Genomic DNA, 24,881 nt, shown 5'->3' with positions numbered 1-24,881 from the left:
TAATCAGTGATCTCATTGAATTAAAACATGATTATTTCCAGTGTCACGATTATTTATTTCAAGATAAACAAACAGGCAAATAGCCTACCTTAGTCAATCTGGACAAATACATTAGGGCCTATAGACTAGAAAAAAAGAAAAGCTGTTTTAAATGCGGTTACTTGCCTTGTTGTGGAGTGGCAGCACAGCTGTCTCTGTTGTGGGGGACAGTGGGATCATTGTCAAATGATCTGTTTGTATTTGCGGGCGGGGGCGTGGTTGAAGACGCGCTTTTGTTATGGGTGGCCGGGTACTTAGCGCACAACAAATGGATAGAGCGCATTTTTGTGTGCGCGTACACGCGAGTACACATCCGTGCGCGATCGCGCGTACTTCTGCCTCAGTGATCTAGTAACACGGCGTGTAACCGCGTGTGTGCACGACTGCACCCCTGGTTGAGAGAGTAACTCTCCTTCTCGCACCGCTGCCTCTTTGGTCCCGAGTTCCAGACTTCAGACTCGTCTTGGAGTACACATCCCAGACAAGTTTCAAGTTTCTTTATTAGTTGTCAATGTCATACAGAAATACAGGATACTTTTGTATGAAATGCTTCTTTCTGTTTTGCTCCTGAGAGTGTGCTAGGTAAAAGTAGATAATTATAAAAAGTATAATAAGTATAAAATAGAAAGTCAAGTACTTAAACAAGTGTAAACAAGACAAAAAATTTCAATATACATATTATGTACAATATACAATGCAGAGTAGTTACAATACAATATAAATGGGATGAGGTAAATGGGATGAGGTAGCTTGTGGTGCAATATACAATGCAGAGTGTTTACAATACAATGTAAATGGGATGAGGTAAATGGGATGAGGTAGCTTGTGGTGCAATATACAATGCAGAGTGTTTACAATACAATGTAAATGGGATGAGGTAAATGGGATGAGGTAGCTTGTGGTGCCACCTTGTGGTGGTAAGGTAAGGTGCGAGGCTTGGCTATGTGCAATGAGTTGCCAATAATATAATGTATAAATATAAAGTGTGTTAGTGTCTAAAGTGTGTAAAGTGGGTGCTACAGTGAGTTGTCCATTTAAAGTGGGTGTGTACGTGCAAGGCCAGATTAAGACTTCAGAGGCCCCTGGGCCAGATTCTTGTGGAGGCCCCCCCACACACACATACACGTGCACGCACGCACAGTGGCGTTTTTATATGTCACTTTAAAAAATATATAGAATATTTATAAGTGGTGGGCTCTGAGGGCCAAGCTAAAAGGACTTTGATCACCCCTGCCCACTTTGACAACCTAGGATGGCTTAGAGTAGACGACAGAGTACAGCAATGGGCCTGGTCTACAAGATACACTACACGACCAAGGTACCCATGTACATGTCAAAATACTTCCCAAAGGTCAGTGAATACTACGACCACAACACCAGAGGGAGCTCCACAAATCATGTTAAACCCAGATTCGGCTCAAACAAGGGACTAAACACGTTTCGCAATTATGCCATATCAATGTGGAACGCCCTACCCAAAGCTGTAAAGGAATGTGAATCACTACCCACTTTCAAAAACACTCTCAAAGAACACCTACGTGAGACTGCAATTCGAAACTGGCCCCTGTAAATGTCCTAACACAACCCCCTCCAATGTACAGTAAATTACCAAGTATGGTTTTGCCAATATTCCAATGTACAGTTTTGCTTGTACAGTTGTACAGTGTCCCCCACCCACCCACCCCTCCTACCCAACCCCCCACCCACCCTCTTCTCTGTCGCTAGCATCAATAATAATAACGTTAGCATTCTCGTCCTCTCTGCCCGCGGCGCCTGGCTCAGCCTCTTTAACGACGTTGCTGCTACTCCTAGTGCTATCCAGGGGGAGGGGGCTATCCTCCTCCAGGTCCTCCTTAGTCTTACCTGATGGGGTGAAAAAAGTAGAGATAGTTGGTATGCTTTGCCGAAGTAACGCGCTCTTTCTGTCCCTTTCCTGTTTAGATTTTAACTTAGCAGCTCCGCTTTCCCACCGTTTAACTTTTTTATCCATGTTTTTTGAGTGTCATATGATCATACAGTACTACTCGAGTCTTAGCCTACTTGATCAACTTGCAAGTGCAATTCTCGCGATCAGTGGTCACCTGACCTGACCTGACCTGACAGTGACCCCTGGACCTGGACGTCAGTGTCACGTAGACTCAACGTCTCTCACCCCTCATTATCAAACAATCAATCATATTTTTATTTGCAATACAACATTTTTTATAAAAATATATAGAGAAGAGATGAGATGATACTAGTAGTCACTATAGATGCTGTGAAAGTAAACGCTGGATGAGGATCTGATTATATATATATATATATATTTTTTCGTATCTTTTTTATTTTTTTTACTAGTGTGTAGTGGAGGCCCCTAGTCGCGTTATTTCTAAACCTAGCCGCATTTTTGGCAAGACGCTCTCTGATTGGCCGACGCCTGTTTCTCCACTGGTTAAGCTTAGGCACTCTTTCGAAGTTGGTTAAGGTTAGAGTTTGTCTTAGAGCGTGACGGCAAGATCTTTCGACGGTTAAGCTTAGGCACTCTTTCGAAGTTGGTTATGGTTAGAGTTTGTCTTAGAGCATGGCGATAGAACGCCAGGTAGTTTGCAGGCTGTTCGACGCGGAAATGGGCAAAGACACAGCTTGTCACGCGATTGGGCAAACATGTCAGTGGCCAATCAGAGAGCGTCAGTCAGTGCCAATCAGAGAGCGTCTGCCAGAAATGCGGCTAGGTTTAGAAATAACGCCTCCTAGTCACTAGGGGGAGCTCGATGATATCCGCTATCAGCACCGGCGGGTCTCTGCTGTCTGTCATGAATAATGATCCCAATCTGCCTTATTCGTGTCGGGGCTGTGTCTATTCTTTTACCAATGGATTTCCAGTTCCGCGTTCGCGTTCTGCGATCTGATTGGCCACTGACGTTTCTTAGGCGACTCTTTCGAAGTTGGTTAAGGTTAGAGTATGGAATCAGGGCTGGTGTTCTATCGCCCTGCTCTAAGACAAACTCTAACCTTAACCAACTTCGAAAGAGTGCCTAAGCTTAACCGGTGAAAGAAAGAGGCGTCACACGATTGGCGCTACCAGAAACGTCAGTGGCCAATCAGAGCGCAGAATGTGAACGCGGAACTGGAAATCCGTTGGTAAAAGTATTCAGGTGTCGGGGCTGGGATGTGGAGATGCAAGTTTTGACTTTTTATTGCTGTTTTTACCTCAAACGGAAAACCTCAACCTCTTATGAAGAGGAGAAAAAATACTCAAGATTAGCCACTTGCAGACGGCAGGGTGTGACATACTGTATATTTTAGTTGATGAAATATTTTTGTTGACTAAATATTTTAGTTGATGAGGGGCCTCCAAAAAAATAAAAAATAAAAGTTAAAAAGAAATAAACAAATATTTATGGCCTCTAGTGACGAGGGGCCTCCAAAAAAATTAAAAATAAAAGTAAAAAAAACAATAATAATAATTTGGGGCCTCTTGTGACGAGGGGCCTCCAAAAGGCCTCTAGTGACGAGGGGCCTCCAAAAAAATTAAAGATTTAAGTTTAAAAAAAATGTGGGGCCTCTATTGATGAGGGGCCTCCAAAAAAAATAAAAACATATATATTTTTTTTAATATATATATATATATATATTTTTTTTTGGCCCCTCGTCACTAGAGGCCCACGGGCCGCGGCCCGGACGGCCCGGTCGTTAATCCGGCCCTGTGTACGTGCAGTGGGTGTGTGTGCTGTGAGTGTGTTTGATGATTTGTTACATTGTGTTAATTGTCATTGAACAATGTCAACACAATCATTTGTTTCAAACCAGGAGAGGATGTATGGTGCAAACACACATGTCCAATGGTCATGGCACTTGCAGGATGAAGCATTTGAACAAGCACATCACCATCAAGCACAACTGCAGTTGTCACTGGTCTGTGGTTGTCGATATCTCGGGGGAACAATGCAATCTAGAATCTCACTCTTGGTTCCGTGATGCATTTGTCCCAAGTGAGTGAAGGTGGATGGGGAGAACGTTCATGTGAGAACACTCCCTCATCGATTGTGCGTGGAGCCTTGAACAACTTCAGCCTGGTGAGTGGTATTGGAGCTGTGAATGCTTCTTCCTGTGACCTGACTTGCTTGTCAACAAATGCTGTGTATCTTTTCATTCCAATGTCCTTGTCCAATGTAATTTATTGCCTTCTCCACGTACTGATCGTATATGAGCACATAGAGAGCAGCTGCAGACACATGCATGTATACACACACACCCTCAAGACCCCTCCGCTCTACATCCTCTGGCCGCCTCAGACCCAGTCTTATCCGAGCTCCGGGAGGGTCATCAAAGAGAAGCCGCCTATTCTCAGTCTTTGCTCCACAATGGTGGAACCAACTTCCCACCACAGTCATGACAGCCGAAACCCGACCAATCTTTTGCCGTCGACTAAAAACACACTTCTTCAATCGATGTCTGAAATGAAAAAAGGAAAATAACCTTCTTACTGTCTTATTACTATGATGCACTCTTTCTACTATACTAGACTAGTTGAGAGAGTGAACAGTTTCAAGTACCTCGGAGCCCACATATCCGAGGACTTGACATGGACCACACACATTGACAGTGTTGTGAAGAAGGCACGACAACGCCTCTACTTCCTCAGGCGCCTAAGGAAGTTCCAAGTCAGTCAGAAGATCCTTAGGAACTTCTACTCATGTACAATAGAGAGCATCCTGACTGGCAACATCACCTCCTGGTTTGGGAATAGCACTGCACAAGACCGTAGCAGACTACAAAGAGTGACACGTTCAGCCGAACGCACAATTGGAGGGGGGCTTCCCACCCTCCAGAACATTTACAACAAGCGGTGCAAGGAAGGACTCGAGCCACCCCAACAACTGCCTCTTTGAACTGCTGCGGTCAGGCAAGCGATACCGGAGTCTTAAGGCGAGCACAGAAAGACTCAGAAGAAGCTTCTATCCCCAGGCCATCAGGCTGCTAAACGAACAATAAACACTATGCAACAACCATCAAATGCACACAGCACACACACCCACACGCACACACTCACTTAAACAAACAACACACTGCAGCACTTTATATTTATTGATAAAGGATTTGCACTACAACTCGTACACCTACTGTAAATTGTACCTAAATTGCACCTCATCCCATTTCTGCCTTGCACTATATAGTATTGTATATTAGTACACTGCACAGTATTGTATATTATATGGTAACTCAGTTACGTCTATTCTGCATCGAACATTGTACATATGTCTATACTGAACACTGTGACCTCATTTTTTTTTACTTCTAATTTACATGCTATACTATGTTATTTTATTTCATACTTATCTTGTCTTGCACAGTCTCTGGAGCGTAACAGTAAGAAGCATTTTGTATAAAAGTATTCTGTACTTCTGTATGACAACTATTAAAGAAACTTGAACTTGAATATGTCTTTACCACTATGCACTCAGCACTGCAGCGCCCAAGTTTCAGCACTGTTTGATGAACATTGTTACTCAGCTGTAAGAGTTGTACCCTTCCTGCTATGTTTTGGATAAAAGTGTCAGCTAAAATGACCAAATGTAAATGTATCAGGTTCTGTAGATGTGGTGAACACGAATGAAGGCTTGAGCTTTGCCACTAGTCAAGATGCCACTATTGGTAAGAGCTGTGGTCAGTGGTGGAAGAAGTACACTGTTCCTTTACTTAAGTAAAAGTAGAAATACCCAGATAAATGAGTACTCTGGTAAAAGTCCTCCATTCAAGATTCTACTTAAGTAAAAGTAGAAAAGTATTTGCTATTGAATGTAGTACTTATGTAACTGAGGGGTACAATTCCCTGACTGTATTGAGAGTATGGTATATTAAACCACTACTTAGTTATGTACTTTAATTACTGGCCATACAGTACATGAATATATATGGTGAACACCCACACAAGAATACGGCAATGACACATAAAGTTCTATTTGGAGGGTATTTATTATTATCAGAGCAAGCAACGTTAGGTTACAGATTGAGAATTATACTCGCGCTTGTAAGGCGAAGAACACACGTAAAGTAGGTCAAGAGCGTAAGTCAATGAGAATAGTAAGATGGGTCTAAACTGACGCCACCTGTGGCATAGCAATTACATAAGGCACACTAGTACCAGCTGGAGACACTGGGGGGGTTCCCTCCGGGTGTAAGGCCGGCAGGGTAGAGGAATGTTCGGGTGCAAAGTCTGGGTCAACGAGGAATAAAGAGGCTCCAGCTACGGGAGTGGTCATGTACTCCCTTGATCGGCAGACAAAGCAGCAGTTGTAATCCAAGATGCTCGAATAGCATTGATGACAGCTAGCCAGCCTCTTCCTAGAGGCGGGCCCGAGTGATGATCCTCACGGGGGGTAAATCCCAAACGATAGTGGAATCCACGGTACTCTCCTCCAGCGGTAACGGTACCAAAGCAATATAATCCAACCAGAAATGGTTCTGTAGTCGCCGGTGTAGATTCTCCTGTGCACTATACTTCACATTAAACTAGGTTGAACTTGACGTTACTTCACTAAACTCTGACACTTTTACTATCCTATTCGCACATGTTCTAAGTGCTCTATTTAGACGCAAGGTTGCTCACTTCACTTGGTCGTTGACTCGTGGTGAAGGCTTTACTAGTAATGAACGAATTGCTGCTGTTTCCACCTGCGCCGTATTTATACGTAAGGTGAATTATCTAGTGCCAACCTCAGTTCTGTCTCGTATTACTGCGCAAACCTGGACATGTTGAGACATGCCTTGGCGTTGCCTTTGAACTTGCCGTTGGGGGTATGGTCGTTGGCGCCTAGGGGTCGCTGTCCAATAAGAGAGCGAATATTATGGTCTGGTTTGTACCCAGGTAAAGGGATATTCCGTGTATATATACAAAGAATATACAAGGGATATCAAACGATATACAAATATTATACAAGGGATATCAAGCAATAAATATATATATTCGGTTTAATCTGACCCTTTGTAACAGCCGCCTCCTAATTAGTCCGCACCTAATTAGATAAAGCAAAGACAGATTAATAGTCCTGTCAACTACTCAATGTCTGTTGTGGGGAGTAGGGCAATCTACAAAGTCAGTGGGTCATGATCGTCATCAAGGGAGTCAGGGAGCCTTGGCAATTCTATCAGCCTCGCTACGGGTCGGGTGTGGCGGTGAGGCAGGTCGGCCCTCCTGGGTATACTGGGCTGTGCTTGGCTGTGTCTCCACATCCTCCGTCTGTTCCTCTTGTTTGGTCTGTACCCCTTCTGAGGAGGGGCCGGTTCCGGCCGCCCCATCAAGAAGTCGTTTGGGGTGCTGGGTTCGAGGTCAGCTACGTCGCTTGGAGCGCAGCTGAGGGGGGTGGAGTTCGGAACTCCCTCTTCTTGGGCCCACAGTTCTCTCACAGGCCTCTCGTCTAATGTCAATAGCCTCTCAACGGGCTGTACGAGAGAGTGGCCGGTGTCGCTCACCTTTGTGTGCAGGCAGCGTGTAGACGTGGGTTGACTGTTAAGTCCGTAGAGGGGGCCCTGGAGCATCCACCCCAGTCGGGTCTGAACCGCGACTGGGCATCCTTTGGGTCCGATGTGGGCCGCCTCAATTGGGAGAATGAGGTCTGCGTGGTCGGAGCCTATGAGCAGGGTCGGTGTGGCGCCGTCGATAAGCGGTATAGGTAGTCGACGTAGGTGCACGTACTTCGCCATCAGCTGTGGGATGGGGTAGGTGTACTGTGACAGGCCTATGTCGTGGCTGGTGAAGACGTTGGTGATGCTATACTGCTTCTCGGGCTGCTCGACCGCTGCTATCGTGAAGGAGACATTTTCACCCTTTATGGTCTTCTGGTCTCTTCTAATGGTACGGATTGTCATTGTTCCTTTGGCACCCCGCAGGCCCAACTGGGCTGCGGCGGAAGCGAGGAGGAGAGTCTTTTCAGACCCATCGTCTAGGACGGCGTAAGTGTCCAGGACCTTGTCCTCGTAACTCAGGAGCACTCTGACCACTTTGATGAGCACTCGGGGGGTCCCGCTATGCTGGTCTATGTGGAGCACTCCTGTTGGTGGGTTGCCTTGGATCTTCTGTAGTGGTGCCGACTCGCGGTAGTCCGAGTAGCACCGTGACTCCCAGTGTCTGCTGTAACAGTCAGGACACCAGGGGGCGGTCCTATGGATCTTCGGTAGTAGTGCCACCGCCTCGGCCTGATACATCACCGTGACGGGCCCACTCTGGCCTCCTGGCGGACGCTTGTTGATGTCATGCAGGACCTCCAGGTGGGCGCCGTCGCACTTGCTGCATTTCTTCTTTAAACGGCACTCAGCTGCCATATGGCTGCGCGCGCAGCGGAAGCGGCGGCGGTTGGCTTTGATCCACTGACTCACCTCGTCAGTGGTCAGCTTCTTGAAAGTGTCACATTGATACAGCCGATGTTCCTGTTCACAGTACTGGCATTCAATCTTCCACTCCCCTTTGGTCGGGGGGTTGCTGTGGTTCTCGTGCTGCGGCACTGACTCGGCCTGGTGCATAACGGTCACTGACCGGCGGTTATCATTAGATCTCCGAGGTCCATCTCTTGGGCTTGGTCCACTCCACACGAACGTATCCAGTCGTAGGCTGCTGACTTCCCTCGCGAGGAAGGCGGCCAGGTCTAGGAGGGATGGCTCGGGACCGTCGGGATCACGGTGGTCTCTCTGCCGCCGAAAGCGCTCTTGGCGGGCTGGAGGTAGCTTCTCTAGTATTCGTTCCACATTAGAGTTAGCATATAGTTCATATCTCCCTTTCTCCTTTTGGGACCCCAGCATCCCTACCAGGGATTGTACCTTGATAGAGAGGTCATCCAATGCTCTATTGTCTTTGGCTGGGGGGAGGCGGTCGATATCTCTTATTTCTTGTATCACATAGTCCCATATGCGTCCATAACGCTGGTCGAGGGCCACTAGAGCCGCGGAGTATGGGGTACTTGAGTTGGAATATGCCAGCGCTATATTATGCGCTCTGGGCACCTTGAGGTGCTTGAGGAGGATGGCATATTTGTACGACTCATCGGGGACGTCGGACATCATAGTCTCCAAGCACATCCGTAATTCCGTGTACTGTGCTCTGTCCTCGTGCGTAAAGTCTGGGAACGTCGGTGTGCCAAGGTACGATACCATGGATGGCTGGCACATTGGTGAGCGTAGGGGAAGAGGCCTCCTGGGCGAGTCTCCCCGTACGTGTTGTCGTGGGTTGGTACTTGGTGGGTACCAGGGGCCGGGTACCCAGGTGCTGTTCCTCGGTGCTGACTGTACGTCAAACTCACCCGTGAGTTGGTTCGGGGGTTTGTAGTGCAGTGACTCGGGGCTGACGTCTGGGCTGTACTGGGCCTCCTGGTCCAGAGTACGTTGCTGCTGGTCGGGGCTGTACTGGGCCTCCTGGTCCAGAGTACGTTGCTGCTGGTCGGGGCTGTACTGGGCCTCCTGGTCCAGAGTACGTTGCTGCTGGTGGGCTTGACATTCCTCCTCTTCCTCTTCCTCTTCTAGGTCCTGGAGTCTTCTAGTCAGTCTCTCGGCGACGTAGGCCGGTTCTTCCCGGTGGCTGGGTCTCGTATGGACCGGTCGGGGAGGGGGTTCGGAGACGTAGACAGGATCCTCCTGTTGGCGGGGTCCCGGGTCGCTTGGTCGGGTAGGGGAATGTGCCCTAGACCCTTGTCGTGATGATCTCCGGGAGCTCCGTGTGGAGAGAGGGGGTGTCGCCATGGCAATCAATTGTTCTATCATCTGCGCCTGCAGCCGGTCGCGCTCTGCTTCGCGCTGGGCATGGGCGGCGTCGCGCTCTGCTTCGCGCTGGGCATTGGCGGCGTCGCGCTGTGCATTGGCGGCGTCGCGCTGTGCTTCGCGCTGGGTATTGGCGGCGTCGCGCTGTGCATTGGCGGCGTCGCGCTGTGCATTGGCGCTGGCATGGGCGGCGTCGCGCTGTGCATTGGCGCTGGCATGGGCGGCGTCGCGCTGTGCATTGGCGGCGGCGCGCTGTGCATCGGCGCGGCCTCTTTCAATGTTCTCTTCCGTCTGAAGGCGTCTGGTCTCCAGTCTTATGCGGTCGTCTTCACTCCTTTGTTGCGCCTGGAAGCGCTCTCGCTCGGTTGCAGAGTGTTCGCGTTCACTAAGGGCTTGCGCTTGGAGTTGCTCGTGAAGGCGCTCTCGTTGGTCTGCAGATTGTTCGCGCTCGCTCGTCTGTTGAGCCTGGAGGCGTTCTCTTTCCATGGTAGAGTGTTCGCGCTCACTAAGCGTCTGTGCTTGAAGTCGATCGCGTTCAGTGGAGGCTGCCAGGGTGGCGATGAATGCCTGCGCCAGCATCTGGTCCGCTTCGCTGGGGGATGACGCCGACGGGGGTGATCGGCTTCTGACAGTGCTCGTTGGAGATCTGTGCTCCTGGCGCGCTCCGAGGTCCATCTCCTGGGCGCGCTTCTCTTCTCTTGGTTGTGTGTCGGGTTCTGTCCCCGGAGCGCTTTCTTTATCCTGGAGCTCTCCGGGGACTCTCCCGGTGACGTTGTCTGGAGGTATAGTCTGGTCATGTCCCACCTGGTCCCCCCCGTGAGCTGAGTCAGTTTGGTCTGAATCCACTGGGGTCTCTACTGGTCGGGTCGCTTGGTCGATAGGATTTGACATGCTTTGACTATCCGCTTTATCCGCATTTAACGTCTGTTTAAAGCTAGGTATTAGACCGACAGCGTATTCCTCCAGATAGGGAGGTGGCTGACGTTTGCGCTGCGGGCGTTCTAGCTTGGGAGAGCCGCTTGGGGAGTGTTCACCGCTGGCCATGGTTAATATCAATATTATATTAGATATTACACTGATACCCTCCGGCTCGAAGGACCAATTGTATCTGAGGGGTACAATTCCCTGACTGTATTGAGAGTATGGTATATTAAACCACTACTTAGTTATGTACTTTAATTACTGGCCATACAGTACATGAATATATATGGTGAACACCCACACAAGAATACGGCAATGACACATAAAGTTCTATTTGGAGGGTATTTATTATTATCAGAGCAAGCAACGTTAAGTTACAGATTGAGAATTATACTCGCGCTTGTAAGGCGAAGAACACACGTAAAGTAGGTCAAGAGCGTAAGTCAATGAGAATAGTAAGATGGGTCTAAACTGACGCCACCTGTGGCATAGCAATTACATAAGGCACACTAGTACCAGCTGGAGACACTGGGGGGGTTCCCTCCGGGTGTAAGGCCGGCAGGGTAGAGGAATGTTCGGGTGCAAAGTCTGGGTCAACGAGGAATAAAGAGGCTCCAGCTACGGGAGTGGTCATGTACTCCCTTGATCGGCAGACAAAGCAGCAGTTGTAATCCAAGATGCTCGAATAGCATTGACGACAGCTAGCCAGCCTCTTCCTAGAGGCGGGCCCGAGTGATGATCCTCACGGGGGGTAAATCCCAAACGATAGTGGAATCCACGGTACTCTCCTCCAGCGGTAACGGTACCAAAGCAATATAATCCAACCAGAAATGGTTCTGTAGTCGCCGGTGTAGATTCTCCTGTGCACTATACTTCACATTAAACTAGGTTGAACTTGACGTTACTTCACTAAACTCTGACACTTTTACTATCCTATTCGCACATGTTCTAAGTGCTCTATTTAGACGCAAGGTTGCTCACTTCACTTGGTCGTTGACTCGTGGTGAAGGCTTTACTAGTAATGAACGAATTGCTGCTGTTTCCACCTGCGCCGTATTTATACGTAAGGTGAATTATCTAGTGCCAACCTCAGTTCTGTCTCGTATTACTGCGCAAACCTGGACATGTTGAGACATGCCTTGGCGTTGCCTTTGAACTTGCCGTTGGGGGTATGGTCGTTGGCGCCTAGGGGTCGCTGTCCAATAGGAGAGCGAATATTATGGTCTGGTTTGTACCCAGGTAAAGGGATATTCCGTGTATATATACAAAGAATATACAAGGGATATCAAACGATATACAAATATTATACAAGGGATATCAAGCAATAAATATATATATTCGGTTTAATCTGACCCTTTGTAACAACTTATATATCTAAAGTAAAAGTATGCATTCTACACAACGCTTGTGTATTCCAATGTTTGAGAGCGCTCAATTATCGATCCATTGACCTCTACAGGTTATGTTAAAGTGTTATGTGGTCCAGTTATGCTGCCTCTGATTATGTCCTCTTGACGTTTGCAGGCTTCAAATGTGAAAGTATATTTAAGCATTACATCACGCGCAGGAGTGGTTTGTGAACAATAAACCATGCCTAGGGGTGGTCGTTAGACCCCCCTAGGCATGGTTTATTGTTCACAAATCATGACTGCAAGTGGTGTAATGCTTTTATACAACTGCCACATTCATCCAACATTATTGCTATACAATAAACACACATTAATCGAAGATTTATTGAGAAAACCATCCGCCAGAAAAAGCAGTTCCCACAACAACAAAAAAGACAATTTGCCTCCATGTGGAAGCAGCTCGGAAGTGCATCCAACCAACTAACACATCCAACTGTGTGTTATTGGAATGATTGAGAGAAGTTGCCTCATGTGGAAGCACCTCGGAAGTGCATCCAACCAACTAACACATCCAACTGTGTGTTATTGGAATGATTGAGAGAAGTTGCCTCATGTGGAAGCAGCTCGGAAGTGCATCCAACGGATCCAACAAACTAACACATCCAACTGTGTGTTATTGGAATGATTGAGAGAAGTTGCCTCATGTGGAAGCAGCTCGGAAGTGCATCCAACGGATACAACAAACTAACACATCCAACTGTGTATTATTGGAATGATTGATTGAACATTTTATTACCAGATGCAGAATGGGTACAATACAGTACGGCTCAATACACACAATTGTTAAGGGTATGCAGACCTACTTTCTATAGAACTTAATTCTTAGATGCTTCTATAGAAAGTAGGTAAAACAAATTAAAAAGTTTTCTTTGCCCTATAGGGAAAAAAAAGTTTTCTTCGCCCTATTTTTTTATTTATTTTTTTAAAAACCAGGCGTACAGTAATAAAATTAGCAATCAACCAATCAATTCAATAGACCATGCTCACTTAAAACAGCGCAGCACTCAGCTGCTTCTCTGTCAGTCTGACTCTCTCCCGCCGTTGCAGACAGGAGTGTGTGTGTGTGTGTGTGTGTGTGTGTGTGTATGAATGTGTATGTGTGTGTGTGTGTGTGTGTGTGTGTGTGTGTGTGTGTGTGTGTGTGTGTGTGTGTGTGTGTGTGTGTGTGTGTGTGTGTGTTTGTGTGGGGGTGGGTGGGTATGCCAGCGTCGGACAGTGTGAGAGTGAGCGCTGCAGTCAGGGGGAAGGAAGAAGACATTTTAAATTGCAAATAATCAATCAATCAATCAATCCGCGATTTTTCTTTTGTTCCACAATGATTCATGACCCATAGATTACACAATCCAACATTGTGTAAGAGACTAAGACATTCGCCGTGACAGAATCTGTTTATATTTAGTCGTTATGACGCTATCAACATATTCATTTGTAGAGATTATTGTCCCCTCTCGTCTCCTCCCCTCTCCGCTCTCCGCTCCCTCTTCAAAGTCGAACAGCGGAGTGATGTGATTCGGTTGTGGGCGGGTCCTGGGACCAGGAGCATGGAATTGTGAAGAATACATACGTGTAAAATGACTGTTTCAGCCAATCAGAATCGAGAAATTTGCATGCCGTTGTATAAATATATATATATACGTTAAACGTATATATATATATATATAGCTGAAAAAGAGCATATATATATATATATATTTTTTTTTTTAACGTTTTATTTACCCAGGGTAGGTTCGCTGAGCATGAATGCTCTTTTTCAGCTACACCCTGCTTCACATTCACACAGTTCCATTCACACCTGGGAGCTGCCCAGTACAACCACAGTCTGACACCGTTGGCCACTGAGCAACTCCACTGGAGCAGTTGGGGGTTTAGTGCCTTGCTCAAGGGCACTTCAGCGGTTGGTGTTAAGGGTATGGGAGAGAGAGTTATTCATTCACTTCCCCCAGCCCAGATTTTTCCTGCTGGCCAGGGGATCGAACCGGCGACCTTCCGGTCACAAAACCGCTTCTCTAACATTTAGGCCACGGCTGCCCCAAATAAATGTAGTGGGGTACATACATAAGTACATTATTTCCTTAGAAATGTAGTGAGTAAAAGTATAAAGGTCCCTAAAATGAAAACACTCAATTGATAAAGGAATTAACGTAAAGAAAACGTGTTGGGTCCAAAATGAATGTTGTCGGTTTACATATTGTGTGCCTGTGTATGAGCAAGAATAGATAACAGATTTGGGCCACTTTTGCCTGCAGTAGCCTAGATGTCCTATTAAACCCAATAATACACGAGACCCTCTTCTTGGGACCAAGTAAGGTTTAGTCGATAATCCAATGTACAGTTACCCCACCCCCCGGCCCCACCACATCCAATGTACAGTCCCCCCCCCCCCCCCCCCACCCCACCAACCAACCCCCCCCCCCCACCTCCACCCCACCCACCAACCTCCTACCTACCAACCTCCTCCAATGTACAGTTTCTACATCAAATGTATTTACTCTCTTTTTTAGACTATTTTTGTATCACAGAAACAGTACTGTATTTGCAAATCTGGTATGTCATAAATGTATAGATGTAGCAGTACTGTCTATCTGTATGTCATTGTTATGATGAATTGAAAATGGGGGACCCTGATGTAAACAAGACGAACGTATTTCTCTGGTCTGCAACATCCCCTTAACAATTGTGTGTATTGAGCCGTACTGTATTGTGCCATTCTGCAATCTGTTAATAAAGTTTTCAATCAATCAATCATTCATTCAACATCTACTGAGCGGTTACTAGCTGGTACCGCTTGACACCAAACCGCAGCTACAGTCAGTGCACCACTGCTAGCCAATAGGGGATACCTGCAGAGCCGCAAGACCCGCCTCAAACCAAGTACAGGCCCCGAAGCCCCGCCCAGACGTTGGGCTTGCGGCTCTGCAGATATACCCTACTCCTGCTAGCCGGCTAACAAGCTAACGCTAATTAGGAAATCAGACTCCATCGGAACTCACTTTAGGAAACCTTTCAAGAAACCATGTAAGTCTATCACACATCTACTAACTTACTCAACGGGCGATAAGATAATACGTTAGGGTAGTTTATTAACTTCACCCTTAGGCGTGTCTTGCCTGTCTCACTTAAATAGTTGTATGGAGAGAAAAGTCAACAACGCCCAAACTTTATGCTAGTAGCGCGTTAGCTTAGCATTCAACAAGTGGTAACGTTGACGTTATAGCCTTTGTGTTGTTTTTCGGGTTGATTTGTTACTTAAAACAAATCTGATAAGGACAGATTCATAGTTTGCATAAACGTTAACATAAATCAAACTTAACATTGCTGAGCAGTTTAGCTATTAAAGCTACGTTTTGCCAACTCGCCCTGTAACGTTAGCTAACGTGCTAGTGGCACTGATTGAAAAGAGAACCCAGAACAAGAGCAGGCCAAACATTTATATAGGCTATAATATTTAGTATTTCTTTTAAATACTCAAAACAGATATACTTGTAAGGTGCAGTAGGTGGCCTCTCATAAACAGTACTGTATATTTGTAGATCTGGTATGTCATAAATGTCTAGATGTAACAGTACTGCTGTCTATCTGTATGTCATTATCATTAATGTCACTATGAATTGAAAATGGGGGCCCCTGATGTAAACAAGACTAAAGTCTTTATCTGGTCTGCATCCCCTTAACAATTGTGTGTATTGAGCTGTACTGTACTGTACCCATTCTGCAATCTGTTAATAAAGATTTCAATCAATCAATCAATCACGTTTAGTTGAGTAACGTGATCAGCTGGATTATGTCAACAGATGATCGATGACAAATATTGTCAGAAATTCAAAAGTATTCCTGGTTTTATTAATAAGGCTGTCGTGCCATCATCTTTTTACGGTTAGTCTAGCGGAAAAAAAACTGTCTACAATGCATTACATAACATCTCTCTTTAGAAAACTAGACACTAGTAGTAACATCATGTTTGCATGGTGTTCGCTGTCTTTGAGAACGGAACCGGCGGGGTGGATTACGTGTGTGAATTGGGGATTGATGATTGATTGATTGATTGAAAATTGTATTAACAGATTGCAGAATGGGTACAATAATAGAGCCATATGAAATCCGTTTTATTTTTTTCCAAATTCCATTTAATTTTTTTCCAAATTCCGTTTTAATATTTCAGAATTCTGTATTTTGCTTTGTACGCTCATTTTACCATCAGAAATAGTGTCTGATAAGTGGGAATGAATAAATGTCCACAATTTAATAAGATATAACAGTCCATTTAATAGGGCTGTCTTAAATATTTTGAAGCTTCGAAGTTTCGTTCGATGGGCATGGGATTCAAATATGAAAATAAAATTCTATTATTAAAAAAAAATAAAAAGTATATATATTTTTGCAAAATCAACCCTGCCTCTCTTTGTTAACTACAACAAGCAATGCTGTTTGTTATTTAAGATGAGGTCGGACTCGGCACTGACAGATTTGTGTTCATTGTGCTGCTTTTATAAAGCCTCAAATGACTGCTTACAATATTTCATGAAAGCAAAGTGTTTTGTTTGTCTAAGATTTAAAAAGGTTTAAACTTTACAGCACTGACAAAGTTGAACAAAGTGCTGTACAAGTCCCACAACATAAAAAGAAAAAAAACGTAATTTTTTTTTTTTTTTTTTTTAATAGTTTATTCCATTTTTATTGCTCAATTCCGCGATTCCGTGATCGCGGATTCCGTGATCGCGGATTCCATATGGCTCTACAATACAGTACGGCTCAATACACACAATTGTTAAGGGGCTGCAGACCAGAGAAAGACTTTCGTCTTGTTTACATCAGGGTCCTCTATTTTCAATTCATCATATATATATACAGATATATATTAGATGCATATTGAAATAATAAAATAACTAGAATGTAGAATTCAAAAGCCCTATTAATTAAAAGCACATGCCTAAATAGACAGTTCTCTCTAGATGTATCAACATGAGCATCTCTGGCTGCATTTATTTAGCAGCTTTTATCCAAAGCGCTTTACAATTTGTTCCTCACATTTTACCCATTCACTCACACATTCACTGACCCATTCACTCAGACGTTCACACACCGATGGCGGAGCCCAACATGCAAGGTGCCAACCTGCACATCGGGAGCATTTAGGGGTTAAGTGTCTTGCTCAAGGACACTTCAACACTGTGCTCGGGAGGAGCGGGAATCGAACTGGGAACCTCTGGATTACCAGACGACTGCTCTACCTCCTGAGCCAATACTTTCTAGTTGAAATATCCAGAGCTGTTTTGATAGTCACAAAGTGAATGGGTGACTGCCTGGATTATAAAAATAATCTAGACTATGACAATACCCTAGGGAACGTAATGACCATATTGTATTGTCAGTGCATTCATTGTTTCCCATACATGTGTTCCACACAAATAGATTTATTTTCCCAAGCGAATACAATCAGCACATTTATAATATCTTGTCTCGCATCGTTCTCACGGTCCTTTCCCCTGCTTGAGTGTGTATATTGATCGGGCAGCTACAGTGTGTGTATATTGATCGGCCCAGCTTGCCACAACCATAAATTACCTCAGAATCTGTGGGGATTTTGGAAACCCTGCACTGTTACACCAATTAAATGAATCTGGCCTGTAAAAGCAAAACAAAACTGTGTGTGTGTCACCAGAATCAGTTTCCAATGCATTGTAGTTGAAGGAACTCCACGGCCTGTTTCTTCATGTTCTAAAACCACAAATCACTCTTATGATGACAATATGAATAACAGGGGAGTTATCTTTTGGGTGGGGGCTGGTAATTTTTCCAAGCTCAGACCAGCATTCTGTAGCACAGGTTGTTAGTTACATGTGTTGGTGTTGGTATACAATGTATACTAAAAGTACATTGTATGAATGAAATAAGCCGCACCCTACTTGAATGTGACACATTGTTTTTCATAGTTCAGGTTTATGTAGAATAAATTGCTCAATGCTTACTCAGTCATTTCCGTTTGGTGTTGTCAGTATTTGACATGTGAATGACTGGATGCTGTGTCATGCATTTCCTGCTGTACCCAATATGGCTCCGTTCCATCAACACGGCTCCGTCGTCACGTGATGATGACCTGTCACCAAGATGTGCACGATGATGATGTCATTGAATACTTTGAAATAGGCTAACTCGTGGATTGCTGTTTTTTTTATATTCCTTTTTATAATCTACATTAGGCAGGTCTTAACCTACTTATTGTACATCAGCCAGAGGATTCTATCTGGTTGACGGCTGTATGGTGAATGGTTTATCCAAAGCGCTTTACAATTTGTTCCTCACATTTTACCCATTAACTCACACATTCACACACCGACGGGCGGAGGCAAACCATGCAAAGTGACAACCAGTGTACTGACTGCTTCAAGGCTACAGAGTTAGCAAATCATGAGAAGACATACTCACTACTCTGCATTTTGTAGTTGTGCAATTTTAGACTTAAAGGCCCCCCCCAAAAACAATGTTGTTTGTTTTGCACATAATCTCACACACATCCCAAGGGCAGGCTCTAAACTGTTTTGCACACATTAATTTAGTTCGACAGTTATCAAGAATGAATGAGTTTGAGTATACTATCTCCTCTTGTGCCGAGTCATTGTGTTGTGTTAATTACAGTTCAATCAATGAAATTAAAACTCATTAACTCTTACTATCAAACTAAAGGCTTGTGTGCAAAACAGTTTAGAGCCTTGGGATGTGTGTGAGATTATGCGCAAAATAAATCGGCTTTGCTTTTCACTGCTCCTTTTCAAGGTGGGCTGTTTCTGTCGATCCCCTTCATTTGAAACCTGTATTTGGGTCATATTGCACTACTAGGGTATGTCCCCTTAGTGCTTAGTGCTCAGAAACACAGTTGTGTTTCCCAGATTTGACTTACGTAACGTCCAGACCAGAGCTTCAGACCAGAGCTTCAGACCGGCCACAACCTGAAGGCCCAAAGGGGAGTTCTTCCCACTCAGATAGTGGGCTCAGCTTCACTCAGATAGTGGGCTCAGCTTCACTCAGATAGTGGGCTCAGCTTCACTCAGATAGTGGCTCAGCTTCACTCAGATAGTGGGCTCAGCTTCACTCAGATAGTGGGCTCAGCTTCACTCAGATAGTGGCTCAGCTTCACTCAGATAGTGGGCTCAGCTTCACTCAGATAGTGGGCTCAGCATCACTCAGATAGTGGCTCAGCTTCACTCAGATAGTGGCTCAGCTTCTCTCAGATAGTGGGCTCAGCTTCTCTCAGATAGTGGGCTCAGCATCACTCAGATAGTGGGCTCAGCTTCACTCAGATAGTGGGCTCAGCTTCACTCAGATAGTGGCTCAGCTTCACTCAGATAGTGGCTCAGCTTCACTCAGATAGTGGCTCAGCTTCACTCAGATAGTGGGCTCAGCTTCTCTCAGATAGTGGCTCAGCTTCACTCAGATAGTGGCTCAGCTTCACTCAGATAGTGGCTCAGCTTCTCTCAGATAGTGGGCTCAGCTTCACTCAGATAGTGGCTCAGCTTCACTCAGATAGTGGCTCAGCATCACTCAGATAGTGGGCTCAGCTTCACTCAGATAGTGGCTCAGCTTCTCTCAGATAGTGGGCTCAGCTTCACTCAGATAGTGGGCTCAGCTTCACTCAGATAGTGGGCTCAGCTTCACTCAGATAGAGGCTCAGCTTCTATCAGATAGTGGCTCAGCATCACTCAGATAGTGGCTCAGCTTCACTCAGATAGTGGCTCAGCTTCACTCAGATAGTGGCTCAGCTTTACTCAGATAGTGGCTCAGCTTCACTCAGATAGTGGCTCAGCTTCTCTCAGATAGTGGGCTCAGCTTCACTCAGATAGTGGGCTCAGCTTCACTCAGATAGTGGGCTCAGCTTCTCTCAGATAGTGGCTCAGCTTCACTCAGATAGTGGCTCAGCTTCACTCAGATAGTGGGCTCAGCTTCACTCAGATAGTGGCTCAGCTTCACTCAGATAGTGGGCTCAGCTTCACTCAGATAGTGGGCTCAGCTTCACTCAGATAGTGGCTCAGCTTCACTCAGATAGTGGCTCAGCATCACTCAGATAGTGGGCTCAGCTTCACTCAGATAGTGGCTCAGCTTCTCTCAGATAGTGGGCTCAGCTTCACTCAGATAGTGGGCTCAGCTTCACTCAGATAGTGGGCTCAGCTTCACTCAGATAGAGGCTCAGCTTCTATCAGATAGTGGCTCAGCATCACTCAGATAGTGGCTCAGCTTCACTCAGATAGTGGCTCAGCTTCACTCAGATAGTGGCTCAGCTTTACTCAGATAGTGGCTCAGCTTCACTCAGATAGTGGCTCAGCTTCTCTCAGATAGTGGGCTCAGCTTCACTCAGATAGTGGGCTCAGCTTCACTCAGATAGTGGGCTCAGCATCACTCAGATAGTGGCTCAGCTTCTATCAGATAGTGGCTCAGCATCACTCAGATAGTGGCTCAGCTTCACTCAGATAGTGGGCTCAGCTTCACTCAGATAGTGGCTCAGCTTCACTCAGATAGTGGCTCAGCTTCACTCAGATAGTGGGCTCAGCTTCACTCAGATAGTGGGCTCAGCTTCACTCAGATAGTGGCTCAGCTTCACTCAGATAGTGGGCTCAGCTTCTCTCAGATAGTGGCTCAGCTTCACTCAGATAGTGGGCTCAGCTTCACTCAGATAGTGGGCTCAGCTTCACTCAGATAGTGGCTCAGCTTCACTCAGATAGTGGGCTCAGCTTCACTCAGATAGTGGGCTCAGCTTCACTCAGATAGTGGGCTCAGCTTCACTCAGATAGTGGGCTCAGCTTCACTCAGATAGTGGGCTCAGCTTCACTCAGATAGTGGGCTCAGCTTCTCTCAGATAGTGGGCTCAGCTTCACTCAGATAGTGGGCTCAGCTTCACTCAGATAGTGGCTCAGCTTCACTCAGATAGTGGGCTCAGCTTCTCTCAGATAGTGGGCTCAGCTTCACTCAGATAGTGGGCTCAGCTTTACTCAGATAGTGGGCTCAGCTTCACTCAGATAGCGGGCTCAGCTTCACTCGGATAGTGGGCTCAGCTTCACTCAGATAGTGGGCTCAGCTTGTGAGAATGAGAGGATTGTAAATAAATAGCAGAGAACGCGCCACTTTGGCCACATTGAATTCCTGACTGGTGACGGCGCACCCATCGCCCTTTGGTTAAAGACTCAAAAGTCCCAAACGGAAAGAATAATCCAATTTCACACGGTTGTGTAGTCGAGACTTGGGGCGACATCTGGATGCAAAAAGCTCGCTGTTGCCTCCTAATTAAGGCGAATTAGCCATTTGAATGCCATGCATTCCTCCAACAAATCATCAACCGACAGACTCCATTGTGTGGCACAGGGATCGGCTAGAGTTTGATTACATTAAACTGCCCTCGGAACAGCATTGTGGGCAGAGCTGCATTGTGGGCGGGGCTGCATTGTGGGCAGAGCTGCATTGTGGGCGGAGCTCCCATTCGATTACATTACGGCAGATTGTTTGACCTCCCTGCTGGATACTGTGACCTCAGGCTATATCATATTAAAATCCACCCTGAAACAGAATTGACATTAGGGCTGCACGATTCTTGCTAAAATGTGAATCACGATTTTTCTCTAAGAATTGAGATCACGATTCTCTCACACGATTCTTATTTTCGTCATAATTTAAAAAAGCAAAGTAAAAAGTAAAAAAAATTAAAGTACTTTTTTTATTTAGAAATTCATAGGTATTTTTATTTTTTTTTTATTAACACTTTGGGTGCCGGGAGCCGTCTTTAGACGTCTTTGCTGGCCATGCTAAAGTTGCCGGGGGACGCTGTACGTCGTCTTTATATCAATATTTCAAAAATCTGCGATCGGATTCATAATGTCCCTCCGCTGGCCTGAGATCCACCAGCAGGACCCACTGAGCTCTCTGGCGGTTCAGGAGCGCCATCTGGTGGCCGATCGGCGCAAGCGCTTAACAGGAAGCGCACTAGAGGTTTTGCTAGACGTCCGTATTGCTTCCGGCCACTTGGTACATGTCTCGTGACTCTAGCTCGTCACTCTACATAGCGATCGATTGCCAATAACTCGATAAACAACATGATTTGGACGTATATACCATTATACAAGCTGGAGATGGACCGGGTAATAATATATCCCATAATGATAAAATTTCTACTCGACGATGATCGCCCAACGGCGCGCGGAGACTGGGGTGAGTTTCAGCGTGTAACGTTACCGTCTTCGATAATAACTGATATTATCAACATTTGACCCACATTAGATGATTGGTATAACGCTGCCCACGGAATTATAAACGCCCCCTCGCCCATCCGGTCAACATCAGATGACGTGTAGTAACTTCTAGAAGTACGTCTAGTTGGAATTTTTTATATCGCGCTGATTGCCATCAAACTGTATTTCATCATCAATATAATGCATTTGGGGCTATATATCACGTTCTGGAGAAAGCTGCAGAAAGAGATGAAAACATACTTATACATTAGACCATACTTTACTATGAATATGTGAATGAAAAAGTTTAACGTTGCTACACAATGAACAATACATATAGGACTTTGAATGGGCCCTAATAATGGCAATGTAGCAATAGAATTTAAAAAGTTATAGCCCTGCAAAGAAGGGGACTTTCTCCATAGACAAATAGCGCTGGCAATCTATGGTATATCATTAATTTAACCTTAGGCAACCAAAGTGTTAATCATGCAGCCCTAATTGACATTATCACTGCAGTGAACTTTGAGTCAGCATCAGCATCTATATAAACACAGACTGTCTCCCTAAATCAGAGCCTCGAGACTTGAATCAATGATGCATAGCTGTCAACATTGGGATTTGAAAATTGAAGATTTCGCCCCGCCCCCTCCCAATGTAGTCTCCTCCCCCTCGTATCTATATATTTTCTGTTAGGATGTTTGTTGACAGCTGCTCTCTGCTGAGCTGCCTCGTCGCTGCCATCTGCTGGTCAAAACCTGTATGTACCCAAGGACTGGATGAACTACTAATTGCTACATTAAATTAATCAGATACCTGGTTGAAAGTGAAATGCTGTGTGTACATCCCTGCATTAAATGAATGGAAGTGTCAGTGTTTCTGTAGAGGAGATGGAACGCCTGCTCTTGTCGGCACTGCGCAGCCCAGGGTTTCCGTTAGAAAAAATTGTTGCCGGTCTCCGTGACCTGCAAGATTTCAACTACCGGACAAATGAGATTAATTCCGGTCATAGTTTATTGAGCTTTAAAACAATTGAGATAGGCAGGCTATATAAAGAATGTCATCCTCAAGGCATGTAGATTTATAATATTATTACTTAAAACTAGGCTACTTTTGCGTATACAGTCATTAATATATTCCAAATAAAATAAGTCCCTCGATACTCCGTCTCCGTGCTGCTGCTGACTTGAAATAAAATAGACCGCGTATGTGGCAGTCGGTCCAACACTAAACAGCAGTCTGTTATAATCACATTTTTATGAGCTAACGAATTCCGTTATATTGGACATTTGTATTAATTATATCAAGCGAAGAACTGAGAAAGCAGAGAGCCGGCAACATTATCGTGGTTTGCGTGACTACTCTCTCCACCTCAATGTCACGCGGTCGAAAAGGGCGCTTGTCTATTGGACAGTGGAAATGTGTGTGTGGCTGCGATCCTGTGTGTGCGCGCGCGCGTGTGTGTGTGTCTGTGTGTGTACTGCGGAGCCCAGATCAGCGGAGCCGAGTTTTGACATGGCATTGATCCATTGTTCTATTGAAGCACATTACTTTACCACCATCCTCTCGCTAAACAACTTGTAGACCACGGTGTTTTTATGAGTGCCCACAAGTAGCCGTTTTAATAATATAATAAGCCGCGCGCCTCGGTAATAATAATAAGCCGCGTTTTTTCTTCCTTCTTCCAAAGATGCACAGACATAGATAGATAGATAGATAGAGAGATAGATAGATAGATAGAGAGATTAGATGCAGTGTGCTTGTTTTGCAGTGAGTGCTGCGAGCAGTGGTAATAATAATCACTTCCTATATTTGGTTCGCGTTTGGTCCGATGAAGCGAACCGAGACCTACGTTTTTAAAGCTCTCGCTGACAACGTCGTTGTCATTATTAGAAGCAACGAGGAAACAAATGTAATGATCGTTTCGTTCATCGCATAGGCTATTTAATTTTAGCCTATTTTAATACAATTCAAATAATCAAATTGTGCTTAGACTCAGGGAATTATTTTCACCGGACATTAAGACCGGAGAAATTAAATATGTCGGACTTCAAGAGATTTTGCCGGACAAATACCGGTAATTACCGGCTAACGGAAACGCTGGCGCAGCCGTGGAATCGCAAGGCCATAGATTTAGAATAGATAGAAAGGGCACATTGTGGTGTATCATAATTAATTTGTTGAATACAATAGGATTTTTATAACGTTGACACAAATTAAGGAATATTTACACTACCGGTAAGTTCTCTTTTACCTCTTATTTAATCCATTAATTTAATTGTAGGTACTGTTTATATTGTACATAGTCCTGTGTGTTGTATATTGTGTCCTATGTTACTTTTGTGTTTATTGTCTTTCTATATACACCGTGGGAAGGTGGGCACGTAATTGAATTTTTCTGTATGTCTTGCACAAATTGGAAAATGACAAAGTTGACTTTGACTTTTAACATGTGTGTATAGTGTCAGTCAGACACTAATTGTAATGTTAAAAACGGATACTGCTGTAATATAAAGTGAAATTCTACCATGCCTCAATGTATCAACTTTAAACATACACTAAATGTTAATGTTAGAAA

General features: G+C 45.1%; 1 protein-coding gene across 1 annotated transcript in view; it reads left to right on the top strand.

Annotated features, from left to right (window-relative positions):
- Positions 1-15,019: 15,019 nt before the first annotated feature.
- vamp3 (vesicle-associated membrane protein 3 (cellubrevin)) overlaps positions 15,020-24,881 on the top strand; it is a 44,637-nt gene continuing 34,775 nt past the window's right edge. The window contains exon 1 of the mRNA XM_084317704.1: positions 15,020-15,110. Within this exon, the coding sequence (XP_084173830.1) occupies positions 15,109-15,110 (2 nt within the window). The 5' untranslated portion in view covers positions 15,020-15,108. The remainder of the gene's footprint in view (positions 15,111-24,881) is intronic.

The sequence above is a fragment of the Notolepis coatsorum genome, assembly GCF_963971535.1.
Source record: "Notolepis coatsorum genome assembly, chromosome: 6".
In the NCBI taxonomy this organism is placed as follows: Eukaryota; Metazoa; Chordata; class Actinopteri; order Aulopiformes; family Paralepididae; genus Notolepis; species Notolepis coatsorum.
Note: the sequence above shows the minus strand (reverse complement) of the source record. Positions and strands in the feature narration are given on the sequence as shown.